The sequence below is a fragment of the Ambystoma mexicanum genome, chromosome 7q (genome assembly GCF_040938575.1).
Source record: "Ambystoma mexicanum isolate Mex_15411 chromosome 7q, UKY_AmexF1_1, whole genome shotgun sequence".
Classification (NCBI taxonomy): Eukaryota; Metazoa; Chordata; class Amphibia; order Caudata; family Ambystomatidae; genus Ambystoma; species Ambystoma mexicanum.
Window position 1 is genome coordinate 809,147,763 of NC_090941.1, and position 20,939 is coordinate 809,168,701.

The window sequence follows — 20,939 nt, forward strand, 5'->3', positions numbered from 1 at the left end:
GTATTTACTTTATCCTAATATGCAATCCTATGCAGATCATGTGCAGGTGTATATCACTATGCCCAAAGATAGACACCAATTGGTGGAATAACATTTCCTGATTCTATTCAAGACTAGATGAGCCATTCCTTCTTTCGGATTAACAGCACGAATACCGAAATAATACTGATCAGAAGGCCTGACATTCTGTTACATCCCAATATCACTCTCTTGACTGGATTTGAGGCTTACACCGAAGCACCTAATAATGCTTTGGTGGGGAATGATTTGCTCAAATGAAGATTTTACAACATCTGCCCCCTTTCGCCAACCAACAGCACAGAGCAGAAGTGTTAAGGGGTAATTAACTTGCATTTCTACTCAAATTCCTTGTGTGAAGGTTCTATTCCCTACTTGCAATTGGTACAAAATGCTGCACTTTGGCTGGCTTGTAACTTAAAGCTGACTAGCCAAGTGTTCAATGCCGAAAGATCTCTAAATTGTTTAAAATTGGACAACATAATTTCCTTTAAGGTAATCTGTATTACGTTTAAATTCCTGCATTACCTAGACCCAAAATATATTGCCTTCAAGTGTAAGAGGAGTCAACTGTCTAAACAACTTCAAAGCCTTTCCCAATCATGATGTTTGTTCCTTGTTCATGTTTACCATCAATTGGGGGCACATTATCTGCAGTCCAAGCTACGATTTAGACAGTTTAGCCCCACCCCGAGGTCGGCCCCCTCCCTCTTAGCTTTCCACTTGCAGTTAAAACACCACATTTTTCTTGTGCAGTTTCAGGCCAGGGCCCAGAGACTGCGGGGTACAGTGTGCTGTATAGGCATGCTCAACCAATCATGTTTATTAGGCATAGGCGTGCGTCCACACTTAACACCTCAAGTAAAATACATTATAGACAAGATTGTAGAAAAGGCAAATAATCACCCACATGTTATTGAATTGTTTATACATTCATACAGATTGTATTGTAGATGTTGCACAAAATATAAATTATCATATAATGTGCAACATATAATGAACAATATGAATAACACATACAAGTCATGAGAATGTACGCAAGGGAGGTTTGTGCATTGGGACAAGGTTGGAAAAGAGTACCCGTAATGAATGGTATGCAACTATATAGATTTTTCCGAAAGTCATTTTTTAAAAAATCCTGACAAGTTCCTTTTCTAAAAATATGTTTCTGTTATGTTAACTGGCTTATATACTACACACATCACCAACATAGTGTTCTTAAAACGCTAAAATTGTGTCTGTATTGGCAACTGTGACCCCACCCAAGTGATCTGAAAAGGAAACCTTGCGAGGGAGGCACATGCAACATAACTCACGCCACTGCCATGCACTGCTAAGACTAACACCCAGGACATTAAAGATGACATCACAAATGGGATCATCAAAGACATCACATATGAAACCACTCCTCTGTAACAATCACGATGGAAAGTCCAAAGGGTTCTGTTTAGAGTGTTGCTAGCATCATATCATGGGTGATCAGGAGGCTTCTCATGAACCCATGTATCACAAAATGTACTTATTGAAACAGAAACGTTCTACTGAGGTTTTGTTGTTAAAGCAGCAATTTAATAATGCATACACAAAGGCAATGGCTGCAGCATGGATCATAGAAGTAGAGTATTCTTAATCTGGTATGTTTGGCCAGACCAAGCCTATCAGAACTTTGACTAATGTTAAACTTGGAGTCACAGCAAACAATAAAAGCATTACTACGCACACATGTTTGGATAAAAAGTTTACATAGATCGTCCATGGATGCAAATCTGAGGCACATACAGGGAAACTCTAGTAGGGAGGAAACAAATAGTATGACTAGAAAATGACACTAAGATTAGAGTTCATCACCATGTATAAAAATTGTATTATCTGTCTGGGGCCTCCTTATTGTTCCATGGATGTGCACCATGAGCTCAGGTCAAAGCCTAAGGAAAGTACCTTAAGAACATAGCACATGGTTAAGGTCTACATATACAGCATTTTTAGAGTATGTGTATCATGTTTTCAATTTTCGAAAGATCAAGTCACTCCCTCTGCTCAAGATTCGTACTTTCATGAAACAAAAACGACTGACCCAGATATGTGATGTTATCAATGATGCCATTTGTAATGTCATCTTTGATGTCCTGGCTGTTAGTATTAGCAATGCATGGCAGTGGTATTAGTTATGGTTGCATAGCATACCATAACTGGTGAATTTCTTTGTTTTTTTTCTATTTTACCTTGCAACCATAATGTCCCTTTTGCAATGCTTTTTTCCAATTCATTTCAAAGGCTTTTATTAGTGCAACTTAACCATAAAGTTCCTCTAACAAGGATTTTCAGTGATATAAACTGTAAGGGTACAGAAGTAAGGCTTGGACACAAAGGTGACATAGTTTTGGTTATATACCTTTATTAACCAGTAAAAGGGTTGGGAAAACAGCTTCTCTATCCCTAAAGCTAAGAAGGGTTTCCCTACCTCAAAGAAATCTAATGAAAATGTGAGTATGTCAAATAAATAGTCAGTCGCTGTTGTGTCCAAAAGCCCTACTTTTGACCCTAACACTAGTAACTCAAATGTACTGTGCAAGGAGGCTATATTCAGAATTAAAGTGATGAAGACAGTTCTTGTCAACAGAAAGTTCTCAAGGTCTCAGGTTGTCAAACAAAACAAATGTTCCTTTGCCACAATGTAATATTTAAATCATTATGGATTAGCTCCTTTCCCTTGGATTTAATCTTATCCTATTTGGCAGGCTAGGAGCTCATCTCCCACTTATGTTGCTTCCTTTAATTTACATGCAGAACAAACGTTTCCAGCTTTCCCGTGAACCGCCCTTCTTTGTTCACGGAGGGCTTATGTATGGATCACTCTCCTGCCAAACATATCCCAGGAAATTATAACAGATTGTCACTGTTAAACTTTCTCTTCTTGGGTCCCAGATCCTGTACTGTCTTGAATGTTCTTCGCTTTACTTTTAGACCTTAATATGGGTGCGAGTCCCAGACTTGCAATGATGAATTATACCAGCTTGGTGTACTCTCCTGCCAAGTATATGGTTTCTTCTTGTTTATCTCTTCTGCTTTCAGGGTCCCAGATGCTCTTATTATTTGTCTCTCATATGGGTACTAGTCCCAGTCCCAGACCTGCAATCCAGTTTCACAACAGCTTGGTTTAGTCTCCTGCCAAGCATACATGCCCTTCTGGACTGACCCAGACCATCTTTTCCTTGGGATCTCATATGGATGCGTGTCCCAGATTCATAATAATGTTTCTGGCCTGCTGGGTTTACTCTCCTGCCAAGCAAATACTTCTTTCTTTCTCTCTCTCTCTCTGTTATTCCCAGGGACCTAGCGCCTCTTATCTTTCACTCTGCAGTTCCCCGATTCCTCCCGGACCTCTAGCACTTCTTGGTCTAGCCATGTACCCGTTTGTGTGGTTTGCTTCTTCAAAGTGGCAGTGCTCAGCTGCGAGGCTCCGGTAGCGTTCAGGTGCACTCTCTGGTCGGTGGTGACTGCGCCGGTCACTCCTCCTCTTTTGGGCTGTGCTTTCCATCCCCAGCTGTGTTGAAGATCTCTTCTTGTTGGCTGTTGCTCCGCCAGTCACTGATTCCATCTTGGGCTGCTGTTCCTCTCTCCAGCAGCCCCCTGGACTTTGGGATGTCCAGAGGTTTGCTCCTGCTCCCTGGACTATCTTTGTGCTCCTGTTCGTCTCCTGGTGCGCTTGCATGCTCATCGTGTTGGCGTCTCCTAGGTTCCCTCCTCGTAGGATGCTTTCCTTCTGTTATTTTGTATTCCCTTTGACCAATCAAATGCAGTGAAAGACTAGACTGTTCAATCCGGTTCACTGCAGTGATCTTCATACTCCTGGTCATCATCTTCTTCACAGTACTTGCATTGGAACTATAAGGAAAGACCATTATGTTCCCTGGCACTTTAGTCAGGTCTAGCATACTGGATTGGCTGCTTTGAGAATAACGGATATTAGCTTGAGTTGGGCGCAGGGAAGGAGAGTTAGGCAAATCAAGAGGTACCCCATATTCTTAGGGGATGGTCGTCCTTAATCCCATAATGGGCTTCCTCTCCCATGTGACCCTCCCCTTGTGCACCACACCCAGGGGGACTATTGTACTGTGGACGCACCGCCCTGTCCCAATGGGAAATGTCTCCCCCCCTAGGTCAGAAGCATGACATCCAAAGATTCGCTACAATACACATACACACACACACGAAATCATGAAAGCATTCAGTAGGAGTACATTTAAATCCATACTGTGACATTTTGAGACTAATTTTGTTTTTTTATTTATTGGCACATTTATTACAACCTAGGGAACTAAAGCTTCAGATGCTGTAAAGCAGACATTCATTATCAGATATGGCTACATATAACAAATATAAAATAGTGGATTCATTACAGGTTGAAATAAGGGATGGGCAAACTTACAAAACGTAGTGGTCATGAGTTTTTGCACTTTGGAGTTCACGCCGCCTATTCTGTAAAGACCCAAAATAGTAATTCCTAAATAGAAAAAGATAACAAAAATGCAATTGCGATGTTATGGAAAAATACATCTGTTGAATTTATGTTTATTTAGCAGTGCAATATTGTGCCATTTTTTCAAAGGAAGTACAAAGAAATTAATGTTTCGGTCTGGGCATGCAGTTGCAGAGTATCCCAAGATAGTGGGCACAACAAATTACCCAAAACAGAAATAGGTTCTCCACATAAGAGCATGCATGGTGGTAAGGGCCGCTTGCAACACTCTCACTTATTAATGAAATAATTAGGATGCAATCTCTACAAAATACCACTTTTTATCAAAACAATGAATGCAAAAACATTGGCTACATACCTCTCGTCTCCACAGAATGAATGCATTTCCTCACAAAGTTAAATCCTGCTTCATTTAAAAACACTGCAAATTAATGAAAAGGCACATGTCACCTGCTGGTTGGGGCACAGATTCCTGATTCAGTGTTTAGATGTAATCACTTCAACGAGGACTACCATACGTGTCCCTAGAATGCAGCTTAATCTTTAAAAGCATAATTCACTGCCTGTTTGGATTAGCATTAATTATTTTAGCACCACCCCATCACCCAAGACTGAACCATGTGCCACCCCCCCCTGCAGCTTCAGAGTTAGCACAATCATTCCACAATCATGAGGAACAAGAGGAAGCCTACAGTAGCACATGTATTGGAAAGTCAGCAGTCCAAAATACCAGTGATAGAAGAATCATTGAATTTGGGGATGATCTATACCGATCGCTATAGTTTCTTTACCACTCTTTTGATCCCTTGTTTGCTTCTTGGACTCATAAGTGGGCTGATGGCACAACAGTGTGATATTATTCATCAGTTCGAGAGTCACTAATGCCACATACCCAAATCTGTGGGTATGTGGGATCACACCTGCCCCTCCCCTAGGAACAGTGTGTACTACACCTCAGGATCCAGCCCATTAGTGGGTAAAGTACAACTGTCTATGAGAACCTATGTGATATTATTCATCAGTTCGAGAGTCACTAATGCCACATACCCAAATCTGTGGGTATGTGGGATCACACCTGCCCCTCCCCTAGGAACAGTGTGTACTACACCTCAGGATCCAGCCCATTAGTGGGTAAAGTACAACTGTCTATGAGAACCTCTGGCTAGTAATCTTGATAACGTTAAGTGTAAACCTTCAGTGTCATTCAAAGCACAAAACAATGACACAATTTAGGCTCCTTGTCCTTTTAGATAGTTTAATCAAAGTCCTCAGATGTTTCACCAATTTGCCATCCTGCATAGCCACTACCAGTTTCTGCCACTATTAGTTTCTTCTTGAGTCTGCCCAGCACATCATAACTATTCACCAAAGCTTTGGCTCCCTCGATGGACATCAGCAGAATAGATAAATGCGTAGCAGTATGACTGGCTAGCGTAGGTTCCAATTCTCAGGCAGCGCTCAATACTCAAAAAGGTGTTCAGTGTACTCCATGGTGGACTTTGAAGTTCACAAATGTACACTTGAACAGGACTTGGCTTACAAATGACTTAAATAGAGTTTAGCTATCTGCAAAGGACTTAAATAGAGTTTAGCTATTGTCTGTACAGCCCTGGGGTGTGTGTTTGTAGCTTGGAATCAGTGTCAATACAAGCTTTGAACGTATCTGTGTTTCTGCCTCTGCAGTGGCTCAGCCTGCCAGTGGCTCTTGGTCAAGGGAAACATGGCAGCTTGCACATGTCAGTACCTTTGTTTCACCTGCACCTGACATTCTTAATTCAACATCTGCATCAGTGTTGACCTGATGCCTGGAACTGTAAACAGCTGATTTTATTGCCCGTGCTGTCTGCCTGGTCCTGCTGTGCTAGATACATTTCGTTCCACTGAGAATCTCAGTGGGAATTAATCTAGGTCCAATCAATGTTGTAATGGTCCCTTAAGATACCAGCCTGGAGTAGCATAATAGAGCTTATATTTATTCATGTATTTATAACAAAAGAGCATACAATAGATAAGAAATCCGATTTGATGGGAAGCAGTGAGCTTCTTACAATTCAGTGAGTTCAAGTGAGATTCTGACTTGAATTCACTGAAGAACAAGCAAAGTTAGACGTTTTAAGTGAAGGTAGGAGGTACAGCCAGCTGTGTTAGGGATGTGATCATGATGGATGAAGTGCTAGAGTGGAGGCAGTAGAAAGTGAGGAACATTGGAAGGGTAGAGGTGTGGGAAAATGTTAGCTAGAAGGCAGATGACAGGTAGGGTAAGAGGGTAACTCAGAGGAAAGGAGGTAGACTTTCAGTTTGGTTTTAAACATATCAGGGAAGACTGTTTCTCAGAAGTCTGGGGGAAGAGAATTCCATGCAAGTGGAGCAAGATGAGAGAGAGAGCGGAAGCAAGAGGAAGCACAGGGAGAGCGAGGTGCCACAAGGGTAGTCAAGGAGGCGGAGCAGAGATTACGAAAAGGCTTGTAGAGTTGGAAACATAAGGATAGATATGGTGGTCCCTTTCCGTGGATAGATTTGTGAACCAGGAGCAGATATTTAAATCTGGCCCTGTTTTGCATCATCAGGCATCAAGTCTGGTGACGGTACGGGGAAGTAGGTGTGAAGTGAGGGAGTTCAAAAAGAGTCCTGGTAGCAAGGTTAATGATCTTGATGGGAGGACAGAAAGTATAATTGTGCAAACCAAAGAGAATGCTGGCACAGTAGTCCAGTTTAGAGAATACAGGAGCGATTAAGAGATTCTTGTCATTGTAGAAAGGAAGGAGGTGCCTGATTTTCCTAATCTTTAGGAGGTTGAGGCAAGCCGGCGTTGCAGTTTTGAAGATGAACGTAGAGAAGGTGTGAGAAGGGTCATAGATGGCACCGAGGTTTCTAGCAGAAGAAGAGTAGGGACGTGTTCCAGGTGGGAATTGATAGGCAGAGGAAGAGATGTGAGAGAGTATTTGGCAGGGAAGAAGAGCACCACTGTTTTGCCAGAGTTTAACACCAGAGAGTGCAAAGCCATTTAATATTTAATGGCAGAGAGACAGAGATTAAACGAGAGTTCAGGAAAAGAAAAGAAGATGTGGGTGTCATCCGCAAAGAGTTGGTACAGGAATCGAAAGGAAAAGATTTGTTCCCCAAGAGCAGAAGTTTAGAGTGTAAAGGGGAGTGGACCCAAGACAGAGCCTTGTGGAACACCAACAGTTAGAAGAATGAGTTGAGAGGTGTTGTTGCTCCAGGAGACAGAGAATTTGCAAGGTTCCAATTAGGTTTCAATCTAAGCATGTGCTTGATCGTAAATCACAAGTAGAAAGGGAATTAAGGAGACCAAAGTGATCGACAGTGTCAAAGGCAGCAGACAGGTGAAGGAGAAATAGGATAGAGGATAGGTTGGTGTGCTTAGCAGAGGTGATGAAATTGGAGACATTCATGAGAGCATTTTACGTGGAGAGACAAGAGCGGAAACCTGCTTGTAGGGGGTCTCGAAAGGCTGTGAATGTCTTGAAATGTGTAAAATGGTTGAACACAACCCTTTTGAGCATTTTACAGTGGTGAAGAAGGAGAGACACAGGGCAGAAGTTAGCTGCTAGATTTGGGTCAGTCCCTCACTTCTTTAGGAGAGGGATGACTGTGACCATTTTCAAAATAGAGACAAAGCAAGCAGAGTCTAAGGAAAGGTTGAAGAGTTCAGCAAGGTGAGAGGCCACTAAAGGGGCAATAGGTTTGACTTGCTGAGGAGCAAGAGGGTTTGATAGGGCACAGGATGGGTAAGCCTTTATCAGTAGAGATAGGAATTCTTCAGTATTAGTGAGACTAAAGTGTGAGATAGAGGCAGCAGATAATGGTACAGTCAGTGGAGAGCAGAATGTAAGAGGAGGGAGTAGGAGGAAGGTCCGGACGAAGTCTTTAATTTTGGAAATGTTTGCAGCAAAGTATTCAGCCAGGTCATTAGCTGTGAGAGTGGAGTTGATAATCCTAGGTTTAGGAGGAGTGAGTTTCGGGTGCCCTGTAGACGGGGAGGATGGTTGGAGTGAGAGTCAATGAGGGTGCAGTAGAAATCTGTTTTTGTTCTATCAAGAGAGGACTTGAGAGTGTTCAGTGCAAAGAGGTAGAGCTTCAGGTCCTCATGCAAGTGGGTACACCACCATTTGCACATCAGCCGACACATGTCTGTGCAGAGACAGTATATGTATGGGATGACCCATGGTTGAGGATGCTGAGACTTAGGGGTGAAAGTTAACAGTGGGAAGTGTAATGAATCTAGTGAGATCATCACTATGATCCTGGTATGGGCCTCCTCTCATTTGGCCAGGGGAAGGCAGCCACTACCGGATCCTGACTCTGGGGGTGGTATCATGTGGGAGGATCACATGGAAGGGGACTCATGCCAGGAGGAATTGGTGACCTCCTTATCTGATGATTCCCCTATACCTCCCTACAATATTGATGGTTAATTGTAAAATAGAACAAACTAATGTTAGACAATCCCCTATGAACTACAGTACCCATGCTTATGGTACTCGGACAAGGAGGAACGGCTCAGAGCGATTGAAGATTCTGAATGCTATTCACCAAAAGGTGCAGTCTAGTTGCCATGGAAATCCAAACATGAGGCACAGACGAGAGAAGGAGATGAGAAAGAAGATAGGGAAGCTGTTGTGAAAGGCATAGCTGAAGCAGAGGTTGTCCGAGATGAAGGAACTGCTCCAGAGAGAAGAACGCCAGCTGATGGCATCACAAAGAGTGAAAGCGAGTGGCACTGCAGAGGACACGCAGCAGGAAGCGGCGTGTGGAGAAGGAGCCCAGCTGAAGAGGAGATGTGCTCCCAACTCAGCACACAGCGTGTCAGTGAAAGAGAAGCCGCAGAAGATCAACAGAGCTGTCAGAGCTCCAGGAGACAGACGCACAGCTCACTGAAGGTATGTGGGAGCAAGAGAGAGAGCGAGCAGGATGCCAGAGGTCTGTCGCAACAGTGGACCACGAAAGGTAGCTGCCGAAGAAAACTGGTGAGTTGGCCAGACGCAACCGCTGACCCCGGGGTGCTCCACATAAGAAAAGTGTTAGAACCCCGTAATTTTGAATACCGAACAATTAATGAAACAAAGCAGAAACCCCATAATTTTGAATACCAAACCATTAAAGAAACAGAGAAGAAGTGGCAAGAGCATAAATTCCTTTACAATATGGGAAAGCTTATAACCAGCATTGCCAACAGCAAAGAGGCTTTGAGACAACCACAATAAAACAACAAAGGCATAAATCTCTGTTTAGGAGATGTACATTGGGGAAAGCTTATAGCCTGCATTGCCAACAGCCAAGAGACTGTTAAACCAAACGGAGAAAACAAGGGCCCCCCTTTTTGGGATATCAACTGAGGGGAACTTGTAGCCCAAACTGCCAACAGTCAAGAAGCTGTCAAGAAATAGCTAAGGGACACTAAGGAAATAATTCTTCTATATCAAGTTCTCAGTTTGGGGAAAACTGGAACACACATTACCAAGCATTTATCCAGATACCCTTAACCCAGTGAAAGGAGTCAAACATTGTTTAGCAGAGACAACGAATAGAGAGAATAAGTCAAAGCTGACAAGATTAAGGAAAGAATGCAATCTCCTGCTCACTTAGCAGACCGAGAAGTGGGTCTTCCTCGCAAGACAGCTATACTGGATGATGGAGGATGCTTGCTAGGAAGCTATCATTAATGCAAAGAGCTAGAAACATTGATGCCGTTTTCCATGGTCGATAATGAACATGTGCTTACAAATGAGCCTATTAATGTGTTTTGGCTATTTATTGGAATCTTTATAAAGGAACATTCCAGCCAAAGAGCTTTATGTTGGAGCAGTTTTTTGACAACATACACAAAAAAACATATTCAGCAAAGCGTTGAAGTATCTTGAAGGATCCACAGGAGACCGGTAAGTTGAAATAAAAAAGCATGTATTCTCAAGGAGGCCCTTCTGTTTAGTTTGCGATTTGTGAAATGGAATAATATAAAATTCTATAAACAAATGGTTATATGAAATGCTCCACCTGCCCAAACATGTTTACATCTGTAGTTGAAACAGCACCCAAACACGTTTATACGAACAGTTTTCTGATGCATGTTTAAAACGGTACATTTTTTAACTGACAATAATAACTGCATTTGATGCACAACATGATCAAGTATCTAACTGATATATACATATGAAACATAACGGGATGAACACATATAAGGTAGGTGGATCGTAGAGGGTCTGTTTCCAATGGTACAGTTTTCTACGGATATTCATGGAATAAGACCTGGGAAGTCACAGGGCCCTGGTGGGTTAACAGTACAGTTCCATAGGAAATGCAAGCATGCATTGGCCAGTTTTTAGCAGAAACGTTTAATGGCTGAACTGCTACGGTCAATGCAAGAGGCCATCCAGTTACAGAGCTAATTTTAAAACTGGGTGAGAGATCTATGGGGCCATATCTTTACTGAACAATGATGCTAAGATTTTCGCAAAGGTCTTAAGACTGAATGTGGTGTGGGGTAACCTGAATGACAAGTCCCAGTGTGGTTTTATAATTGGTAGACACTGCAATGCTATTATACGTTTTCTTAGGAAAGATGTATCCCAAGCAGCAGCAGCCTCTGAGGATTAACAGAAGGTTTGAGTAGGTTGGACCCTGCTAGGGTATACTTTATGCAGGTTTGGATTTAAGGATTTCAAGACTCTTTCATCGGGCATGAAAGCGAAATATTGATTAATGGATTATTTTCTGGCGCTTTTCAATTGGAAAAAGGAACTTTCAAGCTTGCCCCTTGTCCTCTGTTCTGTTCAATTTGGCTATGGAGACTATGAGCCTCATTACGTGCCCAGCGGCAACCCTGCCAGTGCTACCGGCGGGTTGCCGCCGGACCCGCAATAATCTACAGGTGCCCGACTTCCCGTGCTACTGGGCTATTTCAAGTTATGGGGCCGGGAAGTCAGGCGCTGGTACATTTGGTATTCCCCATTCCCATAGAGTCCCGGGACACTGGACCACCGGCACCGTTAACACTGGTGCCAGTGCTCCCGTGACAAGTCTGTCTACTGTGGCTGCTGCGCCTGGCTGGGTCAGACCTGTCGGCACAGCGGCTCCATCAGGCAGACTTGTAGTTTGTCGGTCTGGAAACAAGGGTGCTGGTGGGCTTACCTGCACCCTTGTTTCCAGACCGGCAAACATGTAATGAGACCCTATGTCCATTGTTTTAAGGCAGAACATTTAGATAAGGGGTTTGCATGTGTTAGGGGGGGATTACAAGTTTTGCTTTGATATTATATCATAATACTGTTGGAGAATCCATCGGATGCCAATAAACCTTGAATGAGTTCAAAATTGGCCTATGCTTCAATTCCCGGGCACAGAATAAACAGACAGAAACATTATGTCATCTGAATCTCCAAAATACACTTTAGAGGACTTTTTGAGGCCTGGTCCTGGTGTTAACATATCTAGATATACAATTAATGCATCATACTAAGTAGACAATGTTGGTGGCTTTATCAGCTGTGCTAGATAAGATCAAGACTTGCATGCCAAGATGGGGAAAAAATGACCTTATAGGCAAACATCAATGCCATTACAATTTCCCTCCTACAACCTATGCTTTATATTTTACAACCAATTTCACTCTTCTCGTCTCTAAAGAGATGTGGCTAGAGTAGAAATAGATTCTTGTGGGGAGAAGAACATGGCAAAGGCTCCTGAAATGAGAACTGCAGAAGAATGTACAGGAAGGACAGTTTGGATATCCAAACATTCAGAAGTATGAACAGGCTCTGCACACCTGGATTTCACATGATGTGGTCTATAGCTGCAGTTGGCTGCCAATGGAGAAAGGTTAATGTGCCCTTTTCCACCTCAGCGGGCTGACATCAATGGATAGGGTTCCAATACAAGCGAATGTCCTACTAACTGTGTCATAAAGGGCTACGGTCCGGGAGAGATATATGGGAGATATGAAAGCAAATGCTTACCTTCACAATAAAGTACTTATCTGGAGCAAATTCTGTATTCAGGTTTAGAAACAATAAGAATCTTTTAACAATGTGGACTGAGGCATGGACATTAAATGCCCTTCTCCAAGTCCACATCCTGGATTATGCATGCAGAATGTGCACTGTACATAACTCTGAGCAAACCACCTTTAGAGTAGGGCTTTGACCAAAACAGAAGTCGATACAAAGCCGAGCAAGCAGGGCTTATGGTTTATTTCCAAATGGATAGTCACAGATGGCAGATGACAAGATTCACAAAAACATAACATGATGCACCAATCAAAAAAGAATTAGCGCTGTACCTAAAATGTACTGAGTAGTATGCATGTAGCGGTCCGACTTCTGAAAGAAATATGTTGTTTGGGCCCTTTGGTATCCTTGGAAAATCATCAGATAAAGTGAGGGTAGCAAGAGGGCTGAACGACATTTGCCCAGAGGCATAGGCAGGCAGTTTGGAATAGGGGTGACCTGACCACGTGCCAGCAGTGACTGGGATAAAACAGGGTGACCTGACCACGTGCCAGCAGTGACTGGGATAAGTCGACTGTTAATTGAAAGAGCTGTATTGCATTACACTTTAAGCCATGGTGTCATATGACATGCCAGAGCCTGAAGTCTTCTGTCCTCTATATGTGTACAAACTGCATCCCAGGGGATTCTTACTGTCCAGGCAAGGTAAAAGTGATTTATTTAGAAAGTCCTGGCCATCATAATATATACAGCTCTCAAAGTCAGTAGAAGAGTACTGGCTGAGTATGATTAGTAGGCAGATTGAGACCAATCTTGATCTTCTGTGCCCTCCAGTCATACAGGAGACGGTAGCAAAGCATGAGAGCCAATGGACTGTGTCCTTATAGAGCCAGTAGAGGTATAGCTCCAGAATAACATCACAGTTCATCGTGCAATGTGTGAAGTTCCTCAGGCCACCTTTGACGCTGGTCCAGCCTGATCCATTGAAAACAAAACCAGAGGACTGACTCCCAAACCAGAAGAATGGACAAAAGGTCCAAGTCACAATCCTAAAAGAGAAGAACACTCTGCAATGGAACATATGCTAGAAGGTTTGATCCTCGGTCAGGTACTAGATCCAGGAATCAAAGTGTGCACCTCCCTGTTCATAAGCAGACACTGGAGATGATTCAACTGATGACTTATAAAGCATTTTAAAATCACACCAAACTGACAGTCGAACAATGCCTGCTGCAGGTGCTCCAAAAGAGGATGAGAAAATAAAATGGATCAAGCCTATGTATTTGCTCTCTGAACTCAGTAAGAGGATGCACCAAGTGACCCGCAACTTCCCCTTACGAGGAGCTAGCAGAAGCCGCAAGTGTCTCAGTCAACACTGAAGCAGATGGGATAAAATGTGGGAGAACCATTGAGATGCTCTGACCATCCTCAAACCGGACAGGAAATCTTTGAGCAGGGGAATTCAAAATGTGGATCTGGTCCCCCTAACAGGGAGGGAATATGTCCAGGGGTGTGTGGGAAAAAAAAGCAGCACAGATAGTGTTCCCCAAGTGAACTGACAACAGAAAAGTATTTCTGAAAGAGCCAAAAGGTGCCATTCAAAAAATGATATCAGACATCGAATTGCACATATTGCTCGCTGCCATGATGAAAAGAGTAGTCATGGAAAATACAAGGTGCAGATAAATGCATGCACACCCGAGAGATCAACACTGACCATTTCTAAATCCTATTAATTGAATGCAGAAACTGACTGGTTCAGGCTAAGTACGTGCCAAGATCTTGGTTTATTTAAATAGGAACTTTTTACTTGTAAAAATGCAACAGGACTGATTTCACCTTCAAAAGCCAAATGTAAAATCATAGTTTTCTTCATTTTTTGCCTGATCAGTATGTGTAAACATGCAGAAAAATGCAGAGTTAAGTAAGAACTGTGCCACATGTAAAAGATTGCCTTTGCAGCATAAGAATTCAACAGGCTGCAGAACATTGTATTTGTCCATGCACTTGACTCCACTTTGAAGAACACTGTATTGTATTTAGTGTTAAATGAGACATGTAAAAAAAGTATTGAATTGATTCACACTTTTGTAAGATGAAAAACTGTGTATTCATTACTCTACTGCATGGTACATATAGCTGGAGTTGTCCTAGAATGAACCTCACTTCCAGAGGTCCCAGCCACATTACAAGACAGAGGCTGCACAAAACCATTGGATCCATTGTGTTCATACTAGCTGCAAGCACAACACTCATAGAACCCTTGCCAGGCCATGGCTGGCTAATGTATACCTTCAAAGGGACTTGTCACATTCATAATTTCAGGCTCCTCATGAAATCCATTCAAGTGAACAGCTTATCAGATGTCCATGCAAAAGCCCAACAAATTGTATTAAATGCCACAAAGGGGAATGTGCATGGGATGTACCAACAGTGAAGTCCATCGGCCGAAGTCAATCAGTATAGAAGCAGTATTTCTTCTTTTACAAACTGAATAAGAAAGCTACATGTTTCATTTTAACCCCAAACAAGTCAATTTGAAAAATCATAACTTTATAAGGGAAGATTTTAGAAACATGAGAGTAATTGCAAATTGTAGATACAATATATGACTTTCACCCAACCTAAAATTCACCTTGGGTACAATGGAAAAATTGAGAGAAATAGGAAGAAATATGATCTCTGGAAATACTTAATGCACACTGGCTTTCCACAATTTGCATTCTTACTCCTCATGCATACATTTCATTGATCTTTATTTAATTAAACTAGCACATGTTAATCAAAAGTTAATGCAATAAGAAAATGCCTCTTCAGAACATGGGGAGTGAAATTCCCTCCCACATTTGCAGGACTTAAGGGGGAAGAGCCCCTCCTTCCAAATTCACAAGATGTGGGGAGGAGGCGAGGAATATGAAATAGCTGATGCACAGATCGATTATTATTACAAAGAGATGAATATTGAAGAATATTTTTGGATACAAGTGGTGATAGAGATGGCTGGGGAACAAAGTGGAAATAATCTGGATGACTATTTCATTCCTAGGCAGGATAGAAGTCCTTTCAGAGAGAGGTGACAGCCCACATTGAAAACTATGTTCCAGACAGCCAGCTGAAAAGGACCTTGCTGAGGCAGCAGCTCTAGATTGAGGGGCTATGCAGTGTCCTCAAAATTAGAAGCCACATTTAAAATGTAAGTAGAAACCCAAATATAACTCAAAACGGCCCATAGTATTGTCCATGGTAAAATCCAGGGAATCAAACGTACTCGGAATCAAGGGGAAAGCTAATATTACAAAGGTGCAGGTGCAGAGTTAATGGAGTACAAAGTCAGATGTAATTTCCTTAACACTGAATGCAGTTTTGTTTTTGAGGGGCATCAAACAACTGACTGCATTTTGGTGCAACCTAAATGCAGAAGTGGTTTTGTAAAATTAAGCCCCATTAAAAAGAACCAGAAATACCCATAGTGTAGTCATGACACACTATTGTACAATGTGATAACATGCAAATTAGCTTAGTCATAAATGATATGTTTGCACAACAGAAATAATTATAGAAGGTTCATTCTATTTAGTCATGCAAAGTTTGAAGCCATGCTATTCTATATCCTGAAAACATATTTGGTAGACCCATGGATAATGTGACAGGGAGAGGGTGCTTTTGCATGATACTTGTTACTGGAGAATACTACACCTCCAGCCCATTAACTTACAGAGCAGAAGGCAGCAAATTAACAGAAATAGATTGAAAACTAGACAGCCATATGTATACTGGAAACACACACATGTTCAGAGAATGGTGCACATGAGAAGACTGCACACGCTTGTTCAGCGAAGAGTGCACAATACCTGAGAGTTTTATTGTCCTAATCCAAACCTGTATGAGCTCCATGCAATTGGTACTTGTCGACATTTAAATGACCTGCACATAACCAGTACATTCACAATCCCACACTTATACAGAGGAATTAAGCAGAATGAATGTATGTTTATAAATGTTATTTTTTATTTTATTGTCATTTGGTTATTATCAAACCTTTAACAAAAGAACAATTTCACAATCATTGATTTTTTTTCACAAAAAAACACAAGAGTTGAAGAGATAAAACATTAAAAGAATGAATGCCTATTTACATTGGAATGCAGAAAAAAAAAACCTTTTACTAATTACAGTTGGTATCATAGATCTCTAAGGTAAAATGTCATTGAATCTCCTTTGATAGGGGTTAAGAATTGTCCTAAAAGGTTAATCAACCACCAGTGTTTAGTCCAATGTTAGCGCTCTTAAGTAGCCATTGACCGCTAAAACCAAAGAGATGGTGCGGCCTGCCAAGCAATAATGCCAGAAGGTGTCTGGGAAGTCCAAGGCCAGCAATGTTGCAAATCTCGCAAAGTATACCTCACGTTTGCCCATAAGTGCAGTGTAGACAGTTAGTAAATGTATTAGCGTATCCACCTGGAGTGGGGTGTTACAAAAACGAACTGCAGTTGTGGGATATTTTGACCCATTTCAATGTGCCACACTACATCACTGTACTGCGCACCAAAATCTTCAAAACTGCATTTGGGTCACAACCATAAAAAGGATGCACACCCTGCCACACACAGTCAGGGGGGGGTGAAAACAGAGTCCTCACTCCAGGAGCATGCCACTGGGCTCTGACACAGTCAACATGGAGCAAAGTGATTGAATTGTGCAGAAAACCGAAAATGCCTTTTAAAATGTTAGCTTTTCAACCGTAAAAAGTGCTGTTTTTGGCACTAGATCCCTTCCTTGCTACTGAATCATTGAGATTAAAAGGGCCCGCAATGCCCAGGACCATCCAGTGTGGCTCAGAGGAACCGGGCCTCATTTAATGACAGCTGCTACAAAATGTATCTTTGAAAAAGCAACCCAGTAACCCTTGTTTTCATTTTCCACAGGAAAAATGCAGCTAAACTTTGCAACAAATATCAGAATCAGCTGTGCAGACAGAAACTCTAAACAAAGGCATGTTACATGTATCCAGGCTGCAAACCATTCCAGCACTCAAGGGAAGAACTAATGCGGACTAAAAGGTGTATTTGCTGCAGAGCAAAATTGGATTTAAAGAGATCATTTTGATGTGCTTTTTCATGAATGAAAGGCAAAATCGCCTGTTTTAAAGTAGGTTCTTGTTTAAAGGCTTAATTCTTTAAGAATGTCAAAGGATTGCTAATGTTTAAATAATCCACCTATAAACTGTGTTAATTTTATATGTTTACATCAAAGATGTAGGTGAAACTTAAAGCTAAGGCCAGCCTGGGTTAATCAACTATTAAAAAAAAAAAGCTGTTCTAAGCCTGAGAAAGGTGGCCACCTCCACTGCTGGCAGGGAAGGCTAATTGCTGTTGGGAGGCCTTGCATACTCATGACAAAGGACCTCATTAGACGTTTGTCTGTGCCCCAGGCAAAGACAATGGCAGGCTTGGACACTCACCCTTCCAAGGGAGGGGCAGGAAGCTCCACTCTCTAGGAAGAGGCCCCTTATTCAACTTCAAAGGATTTGCCATTTGCTCACACTTGAGAAGAAAAAAAAAACAGACATGGGTTTAAAATACTTATTTTGCCACTGAACTTCAAGACATTTAAATTGGCAGCAAGAATAAGAAAGAGTGAAAAGTACATAGATCTAAATCTGAATTTCTGCTGCTCATTTGAAAACTTGGTAGAATTTCTTACTGCGTAAGGTACTGAAGTTATTTTAAAAGTGTAAGATTTCCAAACCGTTTTTCTCTCTTATGTGGCAAGGGAAGGTTATCTCTAAATTCTGTGACTGATCTTTACTCCTGAATACCTGCTGCTTACTTACATTTGTGTAGAATTGCTTACTTGTGAGTTGAGAAATTTGCAGGGGGAAATCTTAACATAAGCGCTATCTTTCAAACAATCCAAAACTGTTCTTTTCTCTGTGTTTTATATTCTGTGTTGCTAAAAGTGAATTCCAATGCCTTACACACCTACCTATCTGTTATTGTCACCACATTGGTGATTGCTGCTCCCTATTAAAAGTATGTTTTGATTTGAATTTTAAATAAATAAATAAATAAATATGACCTTTACCAACCAGCCTGATTCCTGGTCCATTGTGACCTGTGAGTATTTTGAGAAGGGGTGTGATATGAGTGGTATAGCACTCAGAATATTGAAACTATAGACACAATAAAATAAGTATTTCATTTGTGCACTGCATACTAGGCTGGGACCAGTGTGTATTGCCTGATTGAAATCCTTAACACAGTAGTTTGTGTGCCTGCCAAATTATAGCAGGTCTGTATCTGCCTAGTTGGAATGAGGTTCCAGCTAAATCTGACAAATAATATTCGGGCTGTGGGATGTGGATAAATGGTCATATAGGGCGCAATTATGCCGGCAGCTTTGAAATCAAATCTCAGATGGAATAAAAAGTTGTATGAGTGCAGGGAATCAAGCGTGGATGCCGAATCCTGTCTACGTAAGTTCTTCTTTACAAGGACTGTGTTTTCGATTAAATCATTGGCAGAGAACCCCAGGCCAGCCAAGATGCCCAAACACATCTCTGAAAATACACATAGAAATGTGTCCCCCTTGTCCGAAATGATCTTTTATAAATGTAATTGGTTCAACTATTTTTACTCTGATACAACATTTTTTTTTATATTGGAAAAAATCAAGTGTTTTTGAATAGTTTTGAAATGGTTCTATATCAATAGAGATATGCTGGCCAAAGAGCAACAATGTTACCATTAAACGAAACTGTGCTGCTTATAAACAATTGTAGAAGGAGTATATTTAAAATGCATAGCATCTTTTAGAGTATAATATATGCCTAGAATGTATTATGGAAATGAATGCTTATGTGAATTGTATTAGTGAGATTCATGTGGGCAGGTAAAATCTTGTGTTACTGATCAATGGTTTTTGTACCTGTAACAGTGTAGCGATTTCCTTGGTATAAAGCTGAAGACCACCCATGGCAGACTGACCTCTATTTTAAATACATGTCTAGTTATGAATACACAGTCTGCTTTTCTTACCCAGAATTGTGGGGTGGGACTGGATTTCAGTGGTGATGAAATCAGTTGTGTCACCCGAGCAAAATAAATAAATACATTCACAAATATATCAACAGGTGGTGTGAGGCTCTTTAAAAAAGCCAGTATTGGCACGGCTTTTAAAAGAAAACAAGCCCTTCTGGCATTTGGAGGGGGAGGCCTGGCAACATTTTTTTTACTCCTGAGGGTGGGGCATGGGCTCAGCATAAAATGTTAGTTTGAATATCGCTGACTTTGAGGCAGAGTACCATGCTGATATAAAATCTGCCATGGACCACTAACTGCGGGTATGAAAGAAGCTGGTGGAAAACTAAGCAAGGTGATGGTGCGGGATGCGTGCTATCCACATTATGAAATGCAGTTGCCTCGTCCCAAGATGAGCCGATTGAGGAGCCACGGCACAAAATCCAGGTGACCAATCCCCTACCAGGACAAGTTGACAATTACCCTGGAATCACTTTGAATGGGAACCATGTGCTCCTGAACATTTGCTGCCATTGTTGCAGCAGCAGAACCGATCATCTGTACCTGAATCGGACTACGAGAGCCTGTACCCTGGGTCACACCTGTGCCCTGGATTGTCAACTGGACAGGATGAAAAGGCCTTTCACTCAAGATCCAACTTTGTGGCTTTGTGGATGAGATGGTGGATTCCTTCAATGGTCAAGCCTGCTGCCCGAGCTGTGTGAGTGCCAGAGACTGGAACACTGATGCTGCTTAATGCTGCGTGACAGAGCGACATTACATACCATTCTATTATTAGTCCATAGATCAAACACTGCACGGCTTTTAAAACTGCACTGCAAAATACATTGTGCTGCTCCATGCACTGAGGCCAGAAGACTTAATGATCAGGAGGTTTAGTTTCCTGCACTGCGCGGATCTGCTGCTTCTCAGAGATTCAGCTTAAGATCTTGATTGTTAAAATCGTGATCAATTCTCTCGGATCTTTTGGATCATAGAAAACGAATTCTGAATCAAATATTAATTTGCTTAAAGCATTAGGAAACCACAACTACCAAATGAATGAACAACATGTACAACACGGCACGTTTTGAGAAGAGCTCACAAACATACATTTCACACATGTATGAATAAAGAGCTAGCAGCATTACTTCCACCTTCATGTTAGGGGGTCCCTTCATTTCCCCATGTATAGGTGCCCCCTTGTTATTTTAGCCATTCAATAAACCAAGAGTACAAAAGGATGTAACACTGTATGAGGATATTGTCTAAAATGAAAATGGCCTGGTATCACTTTATATATAATTACTAATCAAATTACATCTTCCGTTTGTGAGATGTAAACGTCAGTGAACTATTTCAAACTGATATGATGGAAGCGGTCTAATATGCATAAATAAACGGGTAAAATTGCAAATATTTAAAAAAATATACATTTATGGGAAAGTCACTTTGCAA

The 20,939-nt window shown here is 41.6% G+C and overlaps 1 protein-coding gene across 2 annotated transcripts in view; it reads right to left on the reverse strand.

Moving 5' to 3' along the window:
* ARHGAP42 (Rho GTPase activating protein 42) overlaps positions 1–20,939 on the reverse strand; it is a 979,121-nt gene that overhangs the window by 133,626 nt on the left and 824,556 nt on the right. For both annotated transcript variants that reach the window (XM_069639111.1, XM_069639110.1), the window contains exons 13-14: positions 4,857–4,919; positions 4,448–4,522 (exon numbers count right to left, since the gene is read on the reverse strand). In XM_069639111.1, coding sequence (XP_069495212.1) covers positions 4,448–4,522; positions 4,857–4,919 — 138 coding nt within the window. The remainder of the gene's footprint in view (positions 1–4,447; positions 4,523–4,856; positions 4,920–20,939) is intronic.